This window comes from Myotis yumanensis, unplaced genomic scaffold (genome assembly GCF_028538775.1).
Source record: "Myotis yumanensis isolate MYYU_CA2020_CCGP unplaced genomic scaffold, mMyoYum1.0.hap1 SCAF_2, whole genome shotgun sequence".
In the NCBI taxonomy this organism is placed as follows: Eukaryota; Metazoa; Chordata; class Mammalia; order Chiroptera; family Vespertilionidae; genus Myotis; species Myotis yumanensis.
In genome coordinates this window covers 205,204,256-205,222,504 of record NW_027223753.1, presented here as the reverse complement: position 1 = coordinate 205,222,504, position 18,249 = coordinate 205,204,256, and the positions used below count along the sequence as shown (strand labels likewise).

The 18,249-nt window shown below is 44.4% G+C and overlaps 1 protein-coding gene across 2 annotated transcripts in view; it reads right to left on the bottom strand.

Annotated features, from left to right (window-relative positions):
- Window positions 1–12,696, bottom strand: part of JAM2 (junctional adhesion molecule 2) — a 52,353-nt gene extending 39,657 nt beyond the window's left edge. Inside the window, exon 1 of one of the 2 annotated variants that reach the window (XM_070406995.1) lies at window positions 12,497–12,696. In XM_070406995.1, coding sequence (XP_070263096.1) covers window positions 12,497–12,560 — 64 coding nt within the window. In that variant the 5' untranslated portion in view covers window positions 12,561–12,696. The remainder of the gene's footprint in view (window positions 1–12,496) is intronic. The other variant, XM_070406994.1, reaches the window with a different exon arrangement.
- Window positions 12,697–18,249: the final 5,553 nt, after the last annotated feature.

Genomic DNA, 18,249 nt, shown 5'->3' with positions numbered 1-18,249 from the left:
AAGACATCTACCAGAAGCTAATTTCATTCACTTGATATTTATTTATGTATGTTTTGATAATTAATGTATTATATCAATACAGAAATGCATGTATACAATTTATAACCAGAAACTTATGTTCTTTGTATAAGAAGTAGGATATGGATCAAAAAAAGTTAGAAGACAGTGCTGCCAACAGTGATGTTGGAAGATTCCAGCATCTTCAGAAAGCTTTTCTGGGGGAGTAGCTCAATAAAGCCGAGATTCTTAGGATGTGCCTATTCTAAGCATTTGTCGAATGCTGAACTCTGAGATGACACCCTTGGAACAAGATGATGATTCACCTAGATTCAGGGAGAATTTTTCAGGCTAATGACCAGGTATCAAGATCCCACAGGAAGATGCTATGATGACTGGACAAGAACGCCTAGGACAGCCGTGGGCAAACTACAGCCCGCGGGCAGGATCCGGCCCGTTTGAAATGAATAAAACTAAAAAAAAAAAAAGACTGTACCCTTTTATGTAATGATGTTTACTTTGAATTTATATTAGTTCACACAAACACTCCATCCATGCTTTTGTTCCGGCCCTCCGGTCCAGTTTAAGAACCCATTGTGGCCCTCGAGTCAAAAAGTTTGCCCACCCCTGGTCTAGGAGAATCATCTTCAGTTTGAAAATAAAGATCACTTTGTCAGGCCCTGTGCTCTCATCTCTCTATAAACTTTTTCCTGTTATAAGTCATGCACTGCTGTGACATCAACAAGTGTCAAAAAAGATGGGGAAAGGCTGCAGTTCCCTGCTCCAGAGAGTACCTTTACAATTTTCCAACATCGCATGCTGTGTGATATCTCAGGTAACTTGTGAGGAGGTACTATTTTTAATCAATGCTTACTAACTCAAGGAAGCAGCAGGCAATCAGAAAAATGTCTCAGCAGCCTAAAAGGCAGACCACTCTCCTTATTTCCTTGTAACTCTATGGAGGCCACAATTAATCAGGAAGGAGGGAGTTCTAAGAAAAGAGTAAAATTATGCATTCACTAGGGACTGTTAAATTTACATGTGTCCTGGGATTCTAATTACTAAAAAGTTATGGCTTGGCCAGCATGGCTCAGTGGTTTAGCATTAAATTATGAACCAGGAGGTCACGGTTTGATTCCCGGTCAGGGCACATGCCTAGGTTGCAGCCTTGGTCCCCAGTGTGGGACGTGCAGGAGGCAGCCAATCAATCATTCTCTCATCATTGATGTTTCTATCTCTCTCTCCCTCTCCCTTTTTCTCTGAAATCAGTAAAAATATATATATTTAAAAAATAAGTTATGTAATTTTATGAAGCCAAGAAACAAACCAACATTACATACCCAGTTACTCACTTCTATCCATAATAATAAAAGCATAATATTCTAATTAGACCGGACAGCCGAACGACCTTCTGGATGTCCTTCTGGACAACCTTCTGGATGAAGCTGGGGCTGCGAGGGCCGAGCTCCTTGCATGAATTTCATGCATCGGGCCTCTACTTTAACTATAAAGAATCACTAAGTGCTAGGCACTACACTAGGTGCTAGAGACACAAAGGTGTGTTGTCTCTGCCCTCAACAATCTCAAAACACAAAGAGATGCACATGTAAAAAGTGCCATAAAGAACCAGGAACATACCCAAAGCACTGGGATCCAATATGCAGGTGACTGGTTTTGAAGAACAAATGAGTTGGGAAGGCTTCTGAGAAGAGGTAAGGATTTTTTTGGAGTTGGGCCTTCAGAGAGAAATTGCCTCTGGCCACATGGAGAACATTGCAACAATGACAACAACGTAGAGATGATGGCCGTTGGAGAGGAGAAACATATCGTGGTAAAATGGCATAGAGGTTCACTCCCCCCCGCCACTGACACATACACACGGGGCACAAAAGCACCTGACTGGTTCTGGAACCAAAAACATTATATGGAGCCAAAAAATTATGATCTCATGAGTCCAATCAGCTTATGTAGATTTTTTTATCATATGTATTTTTTGATATGCTCGCTGCATGTTTACCTTATTGTATTAAATAACAGACTAATTCATTGAATATTGAATTAAATAGATTACTGTCTATTTACACTTGAGTTCTTGTTTATGCCATTGTGTCAGTTCTACTTTGAACCCCATCCTATTTTAAAGTGTCTCGAGAGCATTTCTTAGAACATTAGCACCATTCTCCCTTTTCAAATTTAGCACTTTCCGGTAGTTCAACATGTTCCCTTTTTATTTGTGGCCATTACTTCTCCCTTGGTCTCCTTTAAAAATAGCCCAGCCTGCACTTGTGTGTCGGTCTCAGCTGGTGCTGGCGCCTCAGTCCACCCAGGGCGTTGGCCCTTACCCCTTCTTTGGCCTCGTCCATTGGGTCTGGGTTGGGATTGTCCCTTCCCAGATTTGGTCACTGTTTTGGGGAGTGTATTTCCCTCTGTTTTGCTATATCACTTTGTTTCATGACTTATTTTTGGTGGTTTTAACTTAGAAGGTAGCCCCTACCGCTTTTTGCCTTGGGATTTTAAAGGCCTCTAAGATGTGATCATGAGTCCTGTTTGTGAGACCTAGTCTTGGGCTGCCGGTTTATTAGTAGTGAATGTTTGCAGGGAGGCGAAGAATACTACACATAATATGACTTGACTCATTGAAAGGTAAAGAAAATAAGCAGAGTCCATTTTGATTTTAAATTTTAAAGAAACTATATCATACACGCTGCAACTATATTTCACCGCCCCCTCCCCCCTATTTTTCTAGATCGACATGCAAGAAACCTAAGAGTGGGTTCCTTGTGATAGAAGTCGGAGGGCTAGAAAGGAACTGTATTTTTCATTTTATATTCTTTCTGTGCAGTGTCAATTTACCATGTACATATTTTTAAACATGTAAGTAAAGGCATTTAACAATGATCTATTTTTTGTCTTCGGTTATGTCCATAATAAAGCAGTTGCCATGTTTTTACAGTGTGAGCGACGCTAAAATTAAAAACAGCAGGTGACTGTTGTGACAAAATGAGAGCGAGGAAACAGAAAATGCCTCACACAGAGAAAGGCCCGCAGGCTCGGCTACTCCGTACAAATATAAAGACAAATCTGTCCCAAACCGTCCCTCTGCAAAATCTGGAAAACTCAAACAAAACAAAATGCAACAAAACAAATAAAAACTTGAGAGAAAGGCAAGACTCTAGTTAGGAGCTAAAACTCCTGTCTGTTAAGCTCACAAGCATACCTGCTCAAGACTTTTTGGGCCAACACAGTGGAGAGCAGAGTGTAGGTCTTGAAACTTTCATAGGATGAAGTCCAGCAGAGTTTTCTGTGTATAAAATTTAAGAACAGCCCGGCCAGTATGTCTCAGTAGTTGAGCATTGACCTATGAACCAGGAGGTCATGGTTCGATTCCCAGTCAGGGCACATGCAAGAATCAACCAATGAGTGCACAAATATGTGGAACAACAAATCAACTTCTCCCTCTCTCTCTCAAATCCTATATAATAAAAGCCTAGCCCTAGCCGGTTTGGCTCAGCGGATAGAGCGTTGGCCTGTGAACTGAAGGGTCCCAGGTTCGATTCTAGTCAAGGGCACATGCCCAGGTTGTGGGCTCAATTCCCAGTGGGGGACTTGCAGGAGGCAGCTGATCAGTGATTCTCTCTCATCATGGATGTTTCTATCTCTCTCTCCCTCTTCCTTCCTCTCTGAAATCAATAAAAAAAAATATTTAAAAAAAGCCTACTACGCAAATAGACCAAACAGCAGAACAACCGTTGGAACGACCAGTTGTTATGACATGTACTGACCACCAGGGGGCAGATGGTCAATGCAGGAGCTGCCCCCAGCCCGCACGCCCCAGGCTGGCCAAGGTGGGTGCCAGCGGGGGATGGGGGGCCCGATTACCCTGCTGGTCGCCCCGCAGATGGGCCCTGATCGCGGCCAGGCCTATGGACCCTACCCGTGCACAAAATTTCGTGCACCGGGTCTCTAGTCAATAAATAAAAAATTAAAAAATTAAATAAAATGTAAGAACAATTCAAACTGGAGAACAGTTCTGACCTGCTCACTGGCCTGAAGCCTGAAGGTGCTGAGAGTAGGGTTTTGTGGTCCTGTCAGCAGAAATTCATTTGGGCACACGCATATTCTCTTTCTCTCTCTCCTCTCTCTCTCATGCATTCACACACTTAGTATCACAGATGGCCACTCTTCTCTCCATCAAAGCAAATCATATAACCCACCTAAGGGTGCACCAACACTGGGAAACACTTAATACTAACAAAAGACAAACCCAGGAGTGGGAAAGAGAACAAAACTGAGTGAAGATAAAAAGAGCTACTGTTTCGTGTTTATATGTTGGGAACTGAAGAGAAAGAAACACAGCGACATGATTTTAGAATTCCTCAAATTCCTGATTTCATTTAATTCACTGTATTTCAAATATAAAACAACGGTCTGTGGGTATATGTTTAATTGTATATGTGTGTACATACATTTTAATAAGCTGTATGAAAATACTTATGAATTGCTGGACCACTCCAATGGCATCTCTCCCCACTTCGACTGCCCACCCACCCACCCCATCCTGCCCATTCTCCATCTCCCATCCACTGTGTTCTCTTTTTGAAATGCAAATCTGACTCCTATTCAATGCTGAACCACCTTCAATGGTTTCTCTTTGCCTTCAAGATAAATGCAAAATCCTACCTGTGTCCCACAAGGCCCTCCAGCACCTGGGTGCTGCTCTCTGCCCTCCCCTGTCCTCAGGCCTGGCAGCAAGGAGCTTTCATTCCCTCACACTCTTCAGGCTTGCTCATGCCCTTGGACGTCTGTGAGTGCTGTTGCCTCCAACTGAACTGGCTCTTTACTTAGTAAGCATATTCTTTTCATAGATAGACATGGGTATCAATGTAGATGGTATATTTAATAATAACACTTTAAAAAACACATTTTAAGCCCTCGCCAGTGTTGCTCAATGGTTAGAGCATCTGCCTGCACATTGAAGGGTCATGGGTTTGATTCCTAGTCAAGGGCACATACCTGGGTTGTAGGTTCGATCCCTGGCCCCTTGTATGGGAGGTAACCGATCAATGTGTCTTTCTCTCTTTCTCTCTCCCGTCCTTCCTTTCCACTCTCTCTAAAAATCAATGGAAAAATATCCTATGGTAAGGATTAACAACAACAAAAAAAACAAAACAAAATAAAACCACATTTTAAAATAAATTCTTAAAATAATAAAAGTAAATAAAATAAGCAATTTAAATGAGTATACAATTATGAAGCAACCCCATTATATGTCTTTGGATAGGACTCCCATAAATGGAGGAAACCCATTAAGTGAGAATGTGAATGTTTAATTACAATGCCCCAAATTTTAACAATAATATCAGTACCAGTTTTCTAAATGTGCTGTATACATGTACACACATTTAATTCTTCCTAAACCACCATAAGAAAAGAAATTTCTTGATGTGTGCTCACCACTGTATGTCCAGTGGTTGAGCAAAGTGCCTGGCTAGTAGCAGGTGTAAATATATGCCTGTTGATTAGATGGGAAGGGGGTGAGGAGGGGAGTGGGTGGAGGAAACATGCTGGGATTCCCACCATTACCCGTGGGTAACTGACAGGCACACGCGCACAAGTCAAATGGCCTGTACAAGGTCACACAGCTAGAAAGTGAGCACAGAGTCCAGCATCAGAGAACATGCTCTTTACCACTAGACTATGCAATCTGAAATACAAAATATATATATATATATATATATATATATATATATATATATACCTATCTATATATCTATATATCTATATATCTATATATCTATATACTAATAAAAGTCTAGGTGGTTCTCGTGTGTGGCGTTGTCACAAGATGGCCGCATGCTAGCGGAGGAGGGGCCTGGCAGCTGTTCCACGTGGTGAGGGAGGCCTGGGGGACCTGCAGCTTCGCACAATGCGGAGGAGGCTGGTCCCAGCGTCTCTGCTGCCTTACACAGAGGAGGCGGGTCCCAGTGGAGGATGCGGGTCATGGCAGGGGAGGGCAGGTGGGGGCGATTGGGTCGATAGGGGAGGGAATTTGTGGGTGATTGGGCCGGCAGGGGAGGGCAGTTGGGGGCCATCGGGCTGGCAGGGGAGCAGTTAGGTGTCAATCAGGCTGGCAGGGGAGCGGTTAGGAGGCAATCAGGCAGGCAGGCAGGCAGGGGAGTGGTTAGGAGCCAGCAGTCCTGGATTGTGAGAGGGATATCCAACTGCTGGTTTAGGCCCAATCTCTGCAGGTGCAGGCCAGGCTGAGGGACACCCCCCGCCCCCCCCCCCACAAATTTCGTGCACCGAGCCTCTAGTACATATATAAACCTATGACTTATAACTTAAAGGTAAAAGTTACCAGTGCTCCATGGGATCTAGAATATTCTTGGCCACAATATTGATGACACAGTGGCTGTGCATATCCTCGTTTGGGTTGGTGTGGTAGGCAGAATAATGGTCCCTCAAAGATGTCCACATCTTACTCCCAGGAACCTGTGAGTATGTTACCTTACACGGTAAGTAGGAATTAAGGCTGTAGACAGAATTAAAGTTGCTAACCAGCTGACCTGAGATGAGCAGACTATCCAGGATGATCATGGTGGGCCCATGTATCTACCAAGGGTTCTTCTGGAAGAGGGAGGCAGGAGAGAGAACCAGGGTTATGGAGCCTGGCATTGCTGGCTTTGAGTCTGGAGGAATAGGGCCATGAACAGGTGGCCACAAGAAGCTGGAAAAGGCATGAAAAGTCTCTCTAGAGCAGCGGTTCTCAACCTGTGGGTCACGACCCCTTTGGGGGTCGAACGACCCTTTTACAGGGGTCACCAAAGACCATTGGAAAACACATATATAATTACATATTGTTTTTGTGATTAATCACTATGCTTTAATTATGTTCAATTTGTAACCATGAAAATACATCCTGCATATCAGATATTTACATTACGATTCATAACAGTAGCAAAATTACAGTTATGAAGTAGCAACAAAAATAATTTTATGGTTGGGGGTCCACAACATGAGGAACTGTATTAAAGGGTCTCGGCATTAGGAAGGTTGAGAACCACTGCTCTAGAGCCTCCAGAAGAAACGCTGCCCTTCCCATACCTTGATGCTAGCCTATTTTGGACTTCTGACCTCTATACCTTTAAGATAATAAATTCGTGTTGTAGTAAATTTTTAATAATTTGTTACTACAGCAATAAGAAACTAATACAGCTGGCTTGTTCTTCTGAGTTCTTGCCTGGTTAGCAGTAACACCTTCCAAGAAAACATTGCCTCGCTTTAAGTTGTTCAAAGTTTATTTTTTCTGCTTTTGCTAAAAAAAAGCACTTGACTCCAATTCCGAGTCTCCCTTTCCATCCTCACCCTCATCTTCCTCAAAACATCAATCTGGCAGTACAACTATACCGAAGTACTGACTCATAATTAGTGCCCTTATTTGCTATGAGATGAAAAGAATTGATATTTTAAATGATGGCCTTTACTGTTTTCTGCCCGTCTGCTTGCCAACAATAGAAGTTGCCTCTAGTGTCTATGGTCCAAGACATCTTCTCCACCCAAAAGATCCCCAGGAGAGAACCAAAGCGATGGAAAGCATGGGTAGAGCAAGCACATGTAAATTCACATGAGCTCCTCTCATTAAACTACTCATGTGGAGGAATAATGAGTCTTTTCAGCCTTAGGAAACTCCAGGTTCTATTTATGCTGATGTTTTTGTTTTGCCATTTAAAAAAAAAGTTTTTATTGATTTTAGAGAGAGAGGAAGGGGGAGAGAGGGAGAGAGAGAGAAACATTGATGTGAAAGAGTAACAGCAATTGGTTGCCTCCACACACACCCAGACCAGGGATCAAACCCGCAACCTGGGTATGTGTCCTGACTGGGAATCGAACTGGTGACCTTTCAGTGCACGGGATGACATTCAAACCAACTGAGCCACACTGGCCAGGACTTGGCTTTTTTAAAAGGTCATTTCTGTTGCTGTCTGGAAATGGTTATCGGGTCTACCAGCAAGCCCAGTTTGACCTTTATGTTCATCAGATAAGATGTCCATGGCAGGATGGAACCAGTTCTCTTCACTATAAAGCTTTGTTCTTAACAATGTTTACAGGGGGCAGAACTCTCCTAGTTGCTATTTTGGGTCAGTTCCACCACAGAGGAGGAACCTTGTAATTGTACAGAAGAGCCAGACTCCCGCCCACCCTCACCCCACAGTCCTTATCAGCTGCTGAGAGATTACAGATGATTCAGGCCAAGTTGACTGGCTTAGGTTCCAGTCCAATAGAAGGACCACTACTGCCAGACATGCAGAGTCAACAACAGCACACTGCTCTCATTCACATGCAACTCCTTGGGTTTGAAAGATACCAGAATGCATGGACATCTTCTTCCCCGTCCTCCTACCTCTCATACTAAACATTCACTTCTTTTGTTTTTTTGAGGTATCAGCTTAAATATCACCTTAGAGAAAACTGACATCCCACCTACTTAGGGCTTCATGATTTAGAATATAATCATTATTTTCTCCCATTTCTTCCACCCACTCTAACTCATCCCCAAATCAACACGCATTTATTTATACCAGACACTTTGCTCAGCCCTGGACCTCTTCCAGTGGTGAGCAAATGCCAATAAATTCTCTACCTTATGCAGCTTCCATTTTGGTGAGAAATAAAAATATAATTCAACTGAAAACACAAATAAATGTCCATATATCAACAGATACACTGAAAGCATAGTTTAAATAACAGCAGCAAGAACAAAAATAATCGTCCAGACTACAAAGGAAGACACACAGAAATAAAAAATGAATAAGCATGGTATTGTACATGATAAGATTGAGACAGAAGAGTGGTACAATTATATTTGGATGAATGTTAAAAATATAAGTATGTAATTAGAACATAAGAAAGCCACTAATTCCACTAAGTCTACTCCACTCTTTTCTTGAATAAAGAAAGCAAAAGGATTAAGTACTCAGATAGAAAGATAAGAAGTCCAGCTATCCATAAAAAAAATTCTCAGGTCTTTAAATTCCAGTTCTATCTCTTTCCAGCCTCGATAAGTGGGCTTAGACAAGCAACTTAGCTTTCCTGAGCCTTGGGGTCACTATGGGTATAAGTTATACGTTCCTTCTCATGAGTTGGTTGAGACCTTAAAAAGAGATATACAAGAAAGTCCTTAGAAAAGTGTCTGATATACATGGGAGCTTTCAACACACTGTTTCTGGATCTGGACATGAGTGGATAGGTCATAAATAGGATTGTAGAGCGAAACAGCCCTGAAAAAATTCCTGTTTTTCAACAACACTCTACTAGCAACGAGTATACATACCTCCTGCCCAGATTTCGGTTTCTAATACCATTTGGCAATGAAAGAAACCAGGGATTCTTTGGAGTTATGGCTGATTCTGGGACCAGAGCAGAACATATACAAGATCAGTGTGGAACACTTTGTGATGCGAGAAAGAAAAGTAATGTTGAAAACGTGTGTGTGTGTGTGTGTGTGTGTGTGTGTGTATGTTGGGGATATGTCAAAGGGACATAAGGAACCAACTGAAAAAACTCAATGCCAAAGTTGAAATAACCTGAGGACTAAAATAAATAAAATAGTATTGGACTATAATCCAAAGTATAAAATAAATGTTCATGAGTGCATACTGATATAGAAATGAATGAATAAATAAATGAATGAATAAATGAATGAGAGGTAGACACATCTCCCAAGGAGAATTCCAATAATTTAGGAGATACTCCACCCTCAAGGATGTGGAGCACAACTCTTCTTCCTTAAAGTGGGATTTGTACCTAATGACTTACCTTAAAAAAATAATAGTGTGAAAGGGAAAAAAAGAGATAACCTGTGGACAAACCTGATACATATTACCTCATCTAGGTGATGAAGGTTAACAATAACAATGATAAGCCATATTCATAGTATGGGGTGTCCCAAAAAATGTATACACACATTTCTTTGTTTTTTGATAGCTCGATTGATGTTTCTTTCTTTTCAGATTTAACCCATGGAATAATTAACCTAAATAATTATTAATTATTTAAGATGGGTATACATTTTTTGAGGACACCCTGTATGTACCCTGAGGGCAGTGGTTCTCAACCTGTGGGTCGAGACCCCTTTGGCGGTCGAACGACCCTTTCACAGGGGTCGCCTAAGACCATCCTGCATATCAGATATTTACATGATGATTCATTACAGTAGCAACATTACAGTTATGAAGTAGCAACGAAAATAATTTTATGGTTGGGTCACAACATGAGGGACTGTATTTAAAGGGCCAGCAGGTTGAGAACCACTGCCTTAGGGTAATATGATGAAAATGCCACTTTACATCTGCGACCTTCCTGCAAAACAACACCCCCAAAAACTCCCCCAACCATTAAGTCTAGTTCTAAGAAAAGCAACAGAGAAATACCAGTTGAGGGGCATTCTACAAAATACTTCACATAAGAAACAAGGGAAGCCTGAGCCTGTCACAGCTAAGAGGAGCCTAAGGAGACATAACTGTTGCATGTAATATGGTATCCTGGATGAAATCCTGGAACAACAACAAAAAGGCATTAGGTAAGACTATAGGAAATATAGGTGTGCACTTTAGTTAATATATTAATATTGGTTCATTAATTGTGACAAATGTATCATACTAATGTAAAATGTTAGCAATAGGGGAAAGTGGGTGTTGTATAATAGGAATTCTCTATACTATCTTAGCAATTTCTCTTTAAACCTAAATTGTTATAAATTTTAAAAGTGTATTTTAAGAAGACAAAGAAAAGAAGACATTCTTGCAATGTCAGGCCTTTGGGCGTCCCAGGAACAAAATAGAAAAGACCCCACACACCTCCACATTCATTCCCTGTAGGAATCAGGGTTAAAGGAGCCAAAGTGTGAGATTTACCCAACGCTTGAGGAGAAGGTAACCCTGCCCATCCACCCAAGCCTGTGTTGGTTGTTTCTTGGCTACAATTCGCAGACTTGGGGTGTATCCTTTCTATTCTGATGACTGAATAAGAATCGCACACGGAAACCGTTTTCTCTGATGTTAACTAGTGACAATTCTACACTGAAGTCACAGTCTGTTTTATTTGAAATTTAGGATGGTCCACGAATACACAACTTTCTCAGCAGCCTCATTACAGTTCCTCCAGCCTGACTCTTCGTTGCCTTTCAGCATTAGTGCATTTTGTTCTCTATGTCTTCAAAGTAACACCACTTGATATTGCAAAATGATATCCTGGTTTGATTGTGAAGCTTGGCTTCCCGGTGTGATTTTCTATCATATAGGTCAGCATGGGCCCGGTTACTGACACCACCTGCACCTTCTCCCTCTCTAAGGGGCCAGAGCTCCCATCACACTCAGCTGAGCAATACTCACTTCGGCAATAAGAGCGCGAGAAAAAGTCATCTCATTATGGTATTAGACGCTCATCTGGCAGGTTATTTTAAATATTCTCTTACCAGAACTTGAATAGCAACAATAACTTATTCTATTTAAAAAAAAAAAAAGAAAGAAAGAAAAAGAAAAGGAAAGAAAAATGACCAAAAGGAAAAAAAAAAATACGAAAGAAAAAGGACTTCATTGCTGAAGTGCTTAAGATCCAGTGTCATTTCCTCCATTTTCCTAAAAAGTTAACGGGAAGAAAACAAAATAGGAAACGTCCTCAGGACTTAAAATCTCATGAACCTCGAATCCTTGAAAATCCTGTTTAGAACCATCCCGTGAAAGCGGCTTTGGGACACGTCCCTCCCGTCTACCCGCCACTCAACCCTTCAGCCCCGCTCGGCCTCTTTCTTTTCTTTCTTTCTTTCTTTTTTTTTAATTGCTTAAAGTATTACATATGTCTCCTTCTCCCCCCCTACCCCCCCACATTCGGCCTCTTTCTAACAACCTACCCTCCGACGTCCCCTGGAGGGCGCAGAGCTGGCGGGGCCCCCCGCCCAGACCCGCACTGAATGGAGATGTGCAGGTGCAGAGGACACAAGTAATTGGGGCGCAGCAGCCGGGAGCTCCCCTCACCCCAGCCCCACGCGGGCCCCGCACATCCCGGCACGGCGGGGACCCTCGGGAGCCCCGGACACGCTCTCACCGCCCCCTCCTCCCAGACTTGGTGTGGCCGGCGCCTGCCTGCGAGCGATGCCATCTTGGGATCCCAGCATCTTACAAGTAGCTGCCGAGCTCTGCATTCCGACCACGTCCCCGGGGCTTGGAAAACTCAACCCAACTTTGCCAGAGGGGAGAGAACCGGCTGGGTGGACCCCTCACGTTCTCTAACGAGAACGGACTGCATCGGATGCTACTGACCGTCAGCCCAAGTCCTCGGGGCCCCGCCCTGCGCCCGCCCGCACCCCCGCTTCCCGGCCCGCGGGGTGCCCAGTCCGATGCCCCGCGACGCCCCCGCGCCCCGCGTCGGAGACCGCCCTGCACCGGCGCCGCGTCTCGGGCGGGAGGGTTCGAGGGCGAGTGCAGGCACCCGAGTCACTCACAGCCCAGGGCGACCACAAGGTAGCGCAGCAGCAGCAGGAGGCAGCGGCGGCTCCTCCTCGCCATGTTCGCGGGGACCGAGGTGGCTGCTCCCGGAGGCGGAGGGTCCCGGCGGCCGGAGCGCGGGAGGCCGAGCGGGGACCCCTGAACTTCTGGGGCGGGAGAGGAGAGGCTCCCGGAGCCGTGGGAGGGGAGGGGAGGGGAAGGGATGGGAGGGAGGGGCCAACGCAGATGCTACGTCAGTTTCTCCCAGCCTGGGGCGCCCTCTGCGCTGGCTGCCCCTGGCCGGTCTTCCCCAGCCCTGGGATGGGGGTCTGGGCCTTTCTTTCTTGGGGGGTAGCGGGTGGGTGAGAGGGGTGGGCCGTGGAAGCCGGAGGAGGTGTCGGCTGGGTCCTAAGGAGGGAGCGAGGGGAGGCGAGGAGCGGAAGGGAAGCGGCGGAGGGTCGCCCCCACCCCCGCCGCCGGGATTGATCGGCTTTGTGTCTGGTCCGTGGCCACGGCCAGCTGTCCCGCAGGCGGGGAGCCCCGGGGCGGGAGGTGCGGGCCCCGGGGCGGGTGGGCCACGCCGGCCTGGCACCGGCTCCTCTCTTGCCCCCTTTGCCGCAAAACTTTTGGGGTTTGCAGCCTAGAGGTGGGGAGATTTGGGAGGTTTCTGGATTGGAGAGAAGCAGCCGAAGAGGCGCTCCGGGGAGATGGGGTTCGCCTGCCCCGCCTGGGACGCGAGGGTTAAAAAAAAGCAGTAAGATAGGAGGGTAAAAAAGCAATCGAGTGGTGCTGGAGGGCCGGTCTCCGATTTGAGCAATAGCTCTGGCCCCTGCTCAGTGGGAGCCGTTTGCTCCTCGGAGAGCCAAGGTGTGTTTTGTGTCCTTAGCTTTTCACGTGTCGGAGTTGGAAGTTCATCCAAAAGTGTGAAATAGTTAGCATGTTCCTTGTTACATAACGGCCGCCCGTGGAGTTTTCCACATGTTCAAACTCCACAGCTGCCCTTTCTCAGGTTTATTTTTGGTCTACCGTGCTTTTAAAAGGGAAACCCATTATGCATGCTCTGTTGCATGCTTTAAAGTGGACCCTCCCTTATATTGCCCACGCCACAAGGCTAAACAGGCAATTTTTATATTTGCTCCTAAGGGACCAAAAAATGCCTGGTGCGTTTAAGATTACGGACAGGTCTGGGAAAAGGCCATTGCCAGGAAGAAATGGGTAGACATCTACTTTTTTGGGACATATTTTTTAAAAGGTAAAATATGGGCAAAGTTCTGTGTACAGGACGGTTGACTTAGGGGTGTGCACACAAAGAATGTAGCTAGCTCCGCGGACAAAGGCAACCAGAGTGTAGCTGTGCAGAGCTGTGAGGAAGGAGGCATGCTGCTGTTTCCTTGGTGACAGTGACTGAAGCTTAGTGCCCAGAAAGCAAAGTCAAAGGGGCCAAAATGGCCCTGGCCAGTGTGGCTCAGTTGGTTGGAGCGTGGTCCCGTGCACCAAAAGGTGGAGGGTTCAATTCCGGTCAGGGCACATACCCAGGTTTTGGGTTCGATCCCCAGTCAGGCATGTGCAGGAGGCAACAGATCAATGTTTCTCACACACTGATGTTTTTATTTTTCTCTCTCTCTCCCTCCCATCCACTCTAATAATCTATATACATAAAAGACTAATATGCAAAGTGTCCCCTTGGGAGTTCAATCGCTCACTATGATGTGATCTGACCACCAGGGGGTGGTGGCACAGAACGAAGGAAGGCCCTGGTCGGCGGCAGGAAGGTGGCCCTGATCCCTGGCCAGGCCTAGGGACCCTCCCTGTGTACAAATTTTGTGCACCAGGCCTCTAGTAGTAGTAGTAGTAGTAGTAGTAATAATAATAATGATAATGATCAATAATAAAAAGCAAGAAAACCTATCAATAGAAATTTTTTGTAAATGGCAAAAATGTTAGAGTTCACACTGCAGTCAAGTAAAGAGAAGGGGCACAGATCTAACCACAGACTCACTCCAGTTTTATTCCAGTTTTTCTGGGCAATAACAAGAATTGTGGTAGGCAGTTGGAGAGACATGCGCAGAGCAAGGCCGATGGGCCAAGTACAGAAGGCCACCAGGGTGGAAAGCCCTGGGTGACTAGCAAAGGGCACTGGTAGGGTGGGGCCTGGTCCCAAGGGTGACCGTTTCTCCCCTAGCATATAGATGGCCATGCCGTTTGGACTCCCTGACCTTTCCTCCCTAGAGATAACATCTAGGCCTCAGCTGTATTTCAGCTCCAGACCAAGAAAAGCAGCAAAACCAGACAAGTGACCCCATGGCTGCCCTCAGGACCAGCTGCATTGACTAATGACCCCGTGCCCTGGTGCTGACCAATCAGTGGAGACCTAGACCCTGAAAGAACACACCTGGAAAGCTGCTGAACATTCTATTGCGATCTTCCCCTGGGACCTCCCCTAAAAGCTCCACCCTCAAAACCCTTAGGACCCAGTGCACTCTGCCTTCGGGGAGAACCCCACCCCTAAGGCTTTCTCTTCTCCTCCCCCTCCCCCTGAACTCCTGGGGGTGCCTTACCCTTACCTTCCTCACTCCCAAGCTCCAAGGGCCCTTCCTTTACCTCTATAACTTGTTTCTTAAACCCATTTCTTCGACAGATTACTTCTTCTGTCTCTGAGATTGTCCAAATAAATGTTCTCTTGTAGTTTGAGTCTTGGGTCTGAATTCTTTTCTAGCCAGAACTCAAGTACGGAGGTTGGTGAACCTAGGTCCTGCCTGACCCCACCTGTCTAACACCTGATGCCCTTCCACCATCCACAATAGAAAGGTGCTATGTCTCATAAGAAAAGCTGTTGGCATCCTCTTTTCTTATTCTTGCCACAACTCTATGTCTCTTTTGTTCCTCCCTAGAGACACACACACACAAAAGACATATTTTAAAATATTCTGTGACGAACTATGTGAATAACTGATTCACTTGGTTATGTATTTGTCACCCAGTCAAGGCATTTGTCAAATGGCTACCATGTGCCGGATGCTGGTGGACAATGATGAACAAGACCATGTCTTTGCTGCTAACAAGCTCATAGTCTTGAGGAGAGAGAGAGCCCCATCTGGGAAGACGTCTCTTACCACATGGTAAGTGCTACAGGAGGACAGAAAATAATGACAGCTGTTTTTCATTGAGTGCTTTCTCAATGGGGCAGTCAGAATAGTGCAATACACAATCCCCCAACAACTCAGGAAGGGAGAAAATGTTATCATTCTCACTTTGTAGAAGAGAAAACTGGGCTAAGAGATGCTAAATTTGTAACCGCACAGAAACCTTATTTTCTGTAATCTGGCCTTTTATTTTGATTTTTCCCTTTGACTCAAACTGGCCTCACCCAGCTCCCTGACTCACCCACCTCCCTCTCCCTTGCTTAAGCCTTCAGGACAGTGAGGTTACGGTCAGCCTCCAGTAGCCTTAGAAACAAGGACCTGGATCTATTGACCACAGAGACAGAGTTTCAGTCAAACTAAAGACAATATCTTGGCCTCAGTTGTGTTTTAGCTCTGAACCCAGGAAATCGGAATGATGCCACAGAATAAATCCTTGTGAAATTGGACAGAGCAACTCCATGGCTGACACCAGGACCATATGCAATGATCAATTACTCCCTACCCTAGCACCAACCAGTCAATAGAGACCACCACCCTAACTCCTTTAGTCACCATAATTAACTATTTTTTCCCTATATAGTCCATCCCTGGAAGCCCGGTCTTTGAGCATGAGCTATCTGTGACTGGGCTTGGTGCCATCCCTTAATAAATCCTTATTTTCTTGTCTGCAAATTCCTGTTCGTGTCTTATTGGGCTTTGTGATGCAGCAAATGGACCCTTTTAGTCCTCTTTAGTCCTGTAATAATGGCTTGTTCAAGGTCAAGGATAAGAGTGTGTCTTTATGTTGGGGCTTAGGAAACCCTTAGGATTGACTAAAGAAATAAGTGTGAATATCATCAGCATCTCCTAGAACAGTGATCACCAAGGTTTTCTGCTCCTCAGAATCACCTACAATCCTTAAATATGATTCCCTGCTTAAAATTATGTTAAAATTCTGAGTCCCAGAAGTTTCAATCTTGGGGGCACCTATGAAGCTGTATTTCTAATAAACACCTTGACTGATTCTGATGCCGCTAGTCCATGGACTGGTATTTGAGGACTTTTCTAGAAGACAGGTGAGTGAATAAATGAGAGCAATCAGGATAAAAGAAAATATTTATCTAGAGATAAATCGAAGGAAATAAATGCAGTAAGAGTTAGGAAAAAGACCTATGGGCCGGGGGGAGGACAATTTAGACACAGACCTTACACACTTCAGAAAACTGAACTCAACACGGATCACAGATCCAGAACTAAAAAAATCCTATACAAAAATCCTAGAAGATAACAGAGGAGAAAAATCTAGGTGACCTTGGGTTTGTTGATAACTTTTAAAAAAAAATTATTTATTTATTTTAAAATTCTCACCTGAAGATGTTTTTATTGATTTTTAGAAGAGAGAGAGAGGGAGAGAGAGAGAGAGAGAATGGGATGACCCCCACAACTGATCCCTACCGGGCAAGGCTACAAAGAACTCTTAAAACTCTACAATAAGGAAACAACCAATCTGATTAAATAATGGGTCAAAGATCTTAACAGACACCTTATCAAAGAATATGGCAAATAAGCACATGAAAAGATGCTCCTATGTCATCAGGAAAATGCAAATCAAAACAACATTGAGCTCTGGCCCATGTGGCTCAGTTGGTTGAGCCTTGTTCCATGCACCAAGAGGTCTCCAGTTTGATTACTGGTCAGGGCACATGTGGAGGCAGGGGGAATTGGGAAATCTTTGTACCTTCTGCTTAATTTTGCCGTGAACCTAAAACTGCTCTAACAATTAAAGCAGCGGTTCTCAACCTGTGGGTTACGACCCCTTCGGGGGTCGAACAACCCTTTCACAGGGGTCGCCTAAGACCATCGGAAAACACATATATAATTACATATTGTTTTTGTGATTAATCACTATGCTTTAATTGTGTTCAATTTGTAACAATGAAATTGGGGGTCACCACAACATGAGGAACTACATTAAAGGGTAGTGGCATTAGGAAGGTTGAGAAGCACTGAATTAAGGTCTAATAACACAATTGAAACAAATAAAAAAGAAGACCTATAGAAAGAACACAAGAAAGAGCAGTTTAAAAAGTATGAGAGGAACTGGGGGAGAATCAGGAACCAAATGTGTAGGTCTTTGTAGTGTCAAATGCTAAAAGAAAAAAAAGGATTGAGAATTACCTTCTGCATGTAATCATTGTGAGGGCATTGACCACTTGTCTTAGACAATAGAGAAAGCAAGCCTTAAATCAACTTGCAGAAAGAATTCACAGACTTGTGTTGTTTAGTTAATAAAGTATAAAACTAGTGCATAAGATAAAAACAATGAAATGATGACAAACAGCAGCAGGATGGTGAGGAGAACAGCGATAGTTAATTCTGCGTCATGAATGAATGTTTGGAAGGTGGTTTCACTACTGTTCTGCTTCTAAGAATCCCTAGCCTGGGAGCACGGGATAAGTCTGTCCTGGCCTCCATGATGATGCTGTCTTTCCCCCGCCTGTACATGTCATAGTCGCTTTCCTCTGACCCTAAAAGTGGTTTTGTCAGGTGAACATACACAGGGACTTGGTGCTTTAGGACATCTTACCATTTTTTATTCTTTCCACCCATTCTAATTCTGAATTTGCAGTTATGTTCCAGGCACCTTG